Below are 6637 nucleotides of genomic sequence, written 5' to 3' on the forward strand. Positions count from 1 at the left end.
GATTTTTTTATTTTATTTTTTTAAGAATAAATCTAGAATATTATAGTATATATTACACCTCATTCTTCTACATATTACAATGTTGAGAGAGAGACTCAAAATTAAAGAAAAAATTAATTTGCATCTTAATCGTTGTTCGATCGATTTCGATTATTAAGATATAAATTTTTAGACATTCACACCCGCTCCATATATATATATATATATATATATATATATATATATATATATATATATATATATATATATATATATATAAATTCATAACTAATTTCTTACAACTTTTATTCCGTGACCCGACCTACATCCAATTAGATATGTAACCCTTTACCATTCACACCCGCTTAGTCCATTTTTTATCATGAAAATTGTGTATGTAACCCTTTACCTTAACAAGTCTAACAACACTTTCAAAAAAATAAAAAAAAAGCCTAACAAATTTTTCCAATTTAAAGTAAAGAAATGAAAGTGTGTGAGTTGTTACAGTCGCAGCAGGTGTTTGTCTGTTTTGCCCCTGTCCCCTTTTATTATTTTCTATTATTATAATAATATGTTAGTATGATGAAAAGAAAGAAAGAAAGAAAGAAAAGGTTAATTAATTAATTAATTTATTATTATTATTATTATTATGTTTGTTTTTCTGTTTAAGAGCAGTATATGCACACTTCAAAGCTTTTTGTTGCTTTGTGCTTAATGGAATGGAACCCCCTTGAGTTCTTCTCTCTCTCACTCTTTCACTTTTCTCTCTCTGCTCTTTAGGTTTCACTCTTCTTCTTCTTCTTCTTCTTCTTCACTCTGCCAACTCTTCAAACAACAAAGAATAATCACTCTTCTTCTCTTTTGCTACACCAACCTTCCATTTCCACATGTGAGTCATTTCTTTGCTTCATTTTATTTTATTTTATTATTTTCTTCATGTGTTTTTCTTTACCTATTATGCTTTCGTGTTTATTTATGTATCAATGTTTTCTTCTTTTATGTTTTTGTATTTTCTAAGTTTTTCTTTTTCACTCACATTCCTTGCTAAGTTTTTTTATTTTATTTTTTATTTTCAAAGGAAATATTTTGGCAAAAGGGTTGGTGTGAGTGTGGATCTATTTTAATAAAAGTACACTTTTTTTTCTTGCAATTTGATTGTTTTGTTTTCATTTATTGCTTAATCTGGTGCTATTAAATGTTACATAGATTATCAATATGTTTATTTATTTGGCTTATTTTGTTGGAGTTTCTTCATTGCCAAAAAAATCCCCAAATTTTTCATGGTATTTTTGTTTTTTGCATTTTTTACATGTTCATTACTCATTAGGATTTTTTTTGACATGTTCATTACTCATTAGGATTTAAGAAGGGTATAAGTCATTTTTACCATTTTTTTAGCTTCTACGTGTTGTCATTTTTTATTTTATTATTTTTTTAGGTACAAATCATTTTTTTTTTTATTTGCTCTGGAATCATGATTTATGAGCTTCATTATTTTGTTGTTGTTGTGATTTATCCAGAATTTTTTTCGACACTCTAGTAATTTATTTTGTTTCACTGCTGTTTTAATCTTTAACTATTGCATAGATCACTATGAGGGCGAGAAAAACTAATCTTGGACATGAAATCATTTATAGATGATCAATAATAGATTTATGTAAAAACCAAACTGGACTGTCAATTAATAAAGAGTGATGTTATCTGGACAAAAAATAATTGACACCTTATCTTGACACAGTATAAAAATGTATGTTTGGTATCACGGCAGATATGTGTGAATCACGGTGATTCACCGTGATTTCATAGAAGCTACACTTTGTAGCTTTTGAAAAATCATGGTGGATCACCCCGATTCTGGCATACCCACCATGATACCAAACATAGGAAAAATTGTATCACGGTGGACGTTTTTGCAATCCTTGATATTGCGAAGAATCGTGACCAAATGTGTGTGTTTGATGCACCATCAATCGCAATTGCATAGATAGTCACATGCAATTGGATGCTGTCTTATTACTCACGATCTGATTTTTGTACTATGAAGCAATGACACAGACACCGGACAAGCTACTAACACTGATAGTTAATTTGAGACAATGAAATCATTGAATGTAATAACTTGTTGTCAGTGTTAGACACGCCTTCGATTTGACTAGTTAGATGAATGTAATCATGTCTTTCCAAGCCTCCTAGTATTTTTTTCATTCTTGTTAGACTAATTAGATGAAACGGAGACAATGTTCATCTTGTATGAAGTGTGAAAAACTCTGTTTGTTTTGATCTTTTGTTGATTTTGTTAGTACTATAACATTTCTTTCTGCCAATGTATTGAGTGAATTGTGCTTCTATTAACGGTTTCTTGTTAAGACAGTTTGTATATTTTGAATCTGATGTCTCTGCCACTGCTGGTTCCTGAAGAGGAACGGCAGAGCAACCCCTCAACGGTAGCATCTGCATCTCCACAGTCCTTGGACTGTTTTTCACAAACCGGAGTTGGATTGAAAGAACGCAATTACCTTGGTTTGTCGGATTGCTCATCGGTGGACAGTTCTACTGTCCCGAGCTTGTCCGATGAGAAAAAAGTGAACCTAAACTTGAAAGCTACAGAGTTAAGGCTGGGACTTCCTGGATCCCAGTCACCTGAAAGGGATCCAGATCTTTTTACATTGAGCTCGACAAATCTTGACGAGAAACCACTTTTCCCTTTGCTTCCCACGAAAGATGGAATCTGCTCAGTGTCTCAGAAAAATGTGGTTTCAGGCAACAAAAGAGGTTTCGCTGACACAATAGATGTGTTCCCTGAGGTGAACGTTTTCCTTTTACTAGAGGGCAAACAAATGTTCATACTGCTTCTGAGTCTGATTCTTGACAATCTGTGATGCAGGCGAAATATAATGGTAATGCGCGTGTAAACTTAATGCTATCACCAAGACCTTCTGGAGCTCAGCCTACTACAGTTAAAGAAAAACCAATCAAGGTGTTACAAGAGAGCCCTTGTGCAGCAAATGCAACTGGAGCTCCTACCAATGGCAGTGCACCGGCTGCTAAGTAAGTAGAACATGCTAGATTAAGGATTCACTATTTTCAGAGAATCTAGTTGAAAAAAGACTGTAAGAGTAAACCATCAGTTTATTTCTTTAAGTATCGCACTCTCTCCTACATATCCCGTAAAGTATATAAAAATGATAGGTAGTTCTTAAACTATATGAAATCCGTCAAGTTATCCCTTGAACTATATGAAATTCATCAAATTAGTCCCTCAAGAGATGGATTTCATATAGTTTAGGGACTAACTTGACAGATACGATCTAGTTTAAGGGCTATTTATTATTTTGATATAGTTTCTGGACTAAATAGGAAAGAGAGTGATATGCGATGCTTGAATTGAATGACTACATTGATGGTTTAGTGACTTTAGTCGATACCTTAAAAAGGGATTTTCCTTGTCTTTGTAATAATGCTAATTACTTCTTATCTATCACAGAGCACAAGTTGTTGGTTGGCCACCTATTAGATCATTTAGGAAAAACTCATTGGCCAACGCTTCAAAGAACAATGATGAAGTGGATGGAAAACCAGGTCCAGCTGCACTCTTTGTGAAGGTTAGCATGGATGGTGCTCCTTATCTAAGGAAGGTTGATCTACGAAACTATACAACGTACCAGGAATTGTCTTCTGACCTTGAGAAGATGTTCAGCTGTTTTACCTTAGGTGATCTGTTGCAACTTTAATTTACTGCTAATGAATCATAAAATGAGTTTCGTGATCACTATTTTTCTTTTACTACACTCGGTGTATTTCATCAGGTCAATGTGGTTCGCATGGAGCTCCGGGAAGAGAAATGTTGAGCGAGAGCAAGTTGAAGGACTTCCTGCATGGTTCTGAATATGTGGTCACTTATGAAGATAAAGATGGTGACTGGATGCTTGTAGGAGATGTACCATGGGAGTAAGTTTATATACCTGTCGTGATCTTTATACACGAGACATTGACTGCATTTGCGTAGATGCATCTACTCGGGACTCGAATATAAGCAAAAAATAGTCATACTTCACTACACTCTAGTTTATAGATGAAGAGTGCAGTCTTAGGAAAATGGCTTAATTTTTGTTGCTGAATTGAATCTTTAACATACTTCACTACACTCTAGTTTGCATACTGTTCTTAACCATCGTGTCTCTTTTGTGTGCAGCATGTTCACTGACACATGCAAAAGGCTGAAAATCATGAAGGGGTCTGATGCAATTGGCTTAGGTATGTAATATAGGTGATAATTCATTACAATTAGCATATTTATCACTGCAAAACTATCAATGAATTGATGGACTAGAAGCTTCTGCTTCGTACAAGGCTACCCCTACAGGGCTAATATCCTGCAGTAGATTATGATCCTGAATCCTTATATGTTTAAGTTATAGTTAGACCATCAAATCATGGTCAATATGTCAATTAATTTTATATCATTGAAGGTTATTTTGTTTACATGGATAATATAGGTTGAGAATAAAAATTTCATCCTTTCTTTGAAGGATGTGTATTCTTGATTATTACTAAATTGTTTTATGTACAGTATGTTCACTAAACTAGTGTTTAAGCAAGAATATTAAGAAAGACAGTTATAGGCTTGTAGTATTAAATTTGTCAAGAATATATTGTGTTACTTTTCCATAATAAACCCTTACAATTATTGATAGCATAAGAGGAAAAAAGAGTTTATGTTTTCCAATGGTAAATTAATAGGGGCATTTTTGTAAAGAAATCATTAATGCAGTTAGAATTTTAGAAAGGGTCTTGTATTAAGGGACAATGACATTTTAATAGGTGTTTTATACCAAGGGATGGAGGGAGTAGTTATGTTGAATTCTTTCAGAAAATAATGTGTATAGCCTAAAATAACCATTTTTTTGTTTTTGAACTGGCAACCTAAAATAACCATATTAATTAGAGTGGTTGAAATTAGTAAGAGTTGAATAGTTAAGTGGACTATTTAATTAAATAAGGATATTATTGGAAAAAAGTTAAAATAAATTCCAGCTTGGTATATTAAAGTGAAAAATAATTTGAGACCGAAATATTTCAAATGTCAGTGTGACACGTAATGAAACAAAGGAAGTACCAAGTACGCCACTTCTTCATCCACTAAAGAAGCAAAAAAAAAGTTTTGAATATATTGATGCATTGGATTGTGATTGTTTGAAACTTGTAAGTCAAGGAAATAATGATTGAAAGTGCCTCTGGTTTATATCGACAATGACTGTTATGTATTGCTTTGAGTTTCTTGTTTCCTTGTAACACAAGAAAACTATTATTCATAATGTAAGTTTGCTTAGGTAGTTTTCTTCTCTTTGCAGCTCCAAGAGCCATGGAAAAATCCAAGAGCAGGAGCTGAATAAATGATATTATTGGGACTACTGACTATGTTTTTTGTCTAGTAAAGTAAAATTGTACCTTAGAAGAACATGGAAAGAAAACCATGGAATAAAAAACTAAATCCATGTGTTTTGATGGTTAAGATGTTATTATGTTTTGAAGTCCCTATTAGTTGTCTTGATCTTTATTATGTTACATATTTGTTATATACTTCAATACTTTATGAAGCTAGCTTCAGTATTAGTATTTGGGGAGTTATGTAATCTTTATAGGAACCTTATGTTTGAATGAATGTATGTTTGCAGCAAGTATATTGCTCTATGTGATTTGTTACTACTTTACTACTATCTTATGAAACTTGTGCAAAAAAATAATCAAAGTTTAATATTTGGTCTCAGCTATTAGGGATTCAAGTTCTAATTTAGTGCACATCAACTCATAAAATCTCAAGTTTGGCTCAATATTGAACATTAAATTGTTAAATTCAAACTTCAAACTTGATGAGACCAAGCCTCTACATTCTGTAAATGACTCTAAATTCTATGTCTTACTTGGATAACTAGTATCTTCTCTGAATTTGAGCTCAATAACTCTAACATGATGAATCTAAATTTTAAGCTATGGTTAACCTACAAATACTTGAAAAGGTTAGCTAGAATCAAACATACGAAGTAGCAACTTTTAATTATTCAAATTCAAATCAATTATGAAGTTACTAAGTCATAGGCATATAAGTCTTTCTAGATTACAAAGGGAAGACTTGACACAGTTATAAAATTTAATAAGCTTTTTTTGGAGTCAAAGATAAGATATTTCATTCTTTCAGACAAAGCAACTAAACAATCAAACATTATACCATGTGTAAATCACTACTAGACTAGTCTACCAATATCGGGGTAAAGTACAAAATTATGCAGAATCTAAACGATACAATTTTAAGCATCAAATTTGCTCCTAGCTTATACATCTATTAGTTCATGACTAACTTGATAAGCTAAGAATGAACCCAGACATCATGAATAGACGCCAACGAGCAAGGAGAAAATACAGTTGCACAAGGAGCGCGCAATGAGACGCCACACCAACCCAAATTTGACTGGCGCATTCTCATAGGGGAAAAAGACTCACTCTCTACTGAATGGAGAAAACCAACCCTAACAGGCACTAGGAAAAAAGGCCGTATATATTCAAATTTATAAGTGCAAGACAATTCATTTTATCCTGGAAATTATTCAGAGATACTCAAGACAATTTGAAAACTATGCACATTTTTATAAGTTTTATTTCT

The 6637-nt window shown here is 32.7% G+C and overlaps 1 protein-coding gene across 1 annotated transcript; it reads left to right on the top strand.

The window, feature by feature from the left end:
* The first annotated feature begins 651 nt into the window (after positions 1 to 651).
* On the top strand, positions 652 to 5660 carry LOC123920617 (auxin-responsive protein IAA9). The gene is made up of 7 exons (XM_045972908.1): positions 652 to 868; positions 2351 to 2783; positions 2864 to 3027; positions 3464 to 3690; positions 3786 to 3927; positions 4172 to 4233; positions 5331 to 5660. The coding sequence occupies exons 2-7, from the start codon at positions 2370 to 2372 to the stop codon at positions 5366 to 5368; spliced, it is 1047 nt and encodes a 348-aa protein (XP_045828864.1). The 5' UTR covers positions 652 to 868; positions 2351 to 2369; the 3' UTR covers positions 5369 to 5660.
* The last annotated feature ends 977 nt before the right edge of the window (positions 5661 to 6637 follow it).

This window comes from Trifolium pratense, linkage group LG4, assembly GCF_020283565.1.
Source record: "Trifolium pratense cultivar HEN17-A07 linkage group LG4, ARS_RC_1.1, whole genome shotgun sequence".
NCBI classification, from domain to species: Eukaryota; Viridiplantae; Streptophyta; class Magnoliopsida; order Fabales; family Fabaceae; genus Trifolium; species Trifolium pratense.

Excerpts from the sequence above, each read along its gene's own strand:
- LOC123920617 (XM_045972908.1), top strand. The coding sequence starts at position 2,370 with ATGTCTCTGCCACTGCTGGTTCCTGAAGAGGAACGGCAGAGCAACCCC. Across the intron at positions 3,028-3,463 it reads GGCAGTGCACCGGCTGCTAA|AGCACAAGTTGTTGGTTGGC; the intron begins GTAAGTAGAACA and ends TATCTATCACAG. Across the intron at positions 3,691-3,785 it reads GTTCAGCTGTTTTACCTTAG|GTCAATGTGGTTCGCATGGA; the intron begins GTGATCTGTTGC and ends GTATTTCATCAG.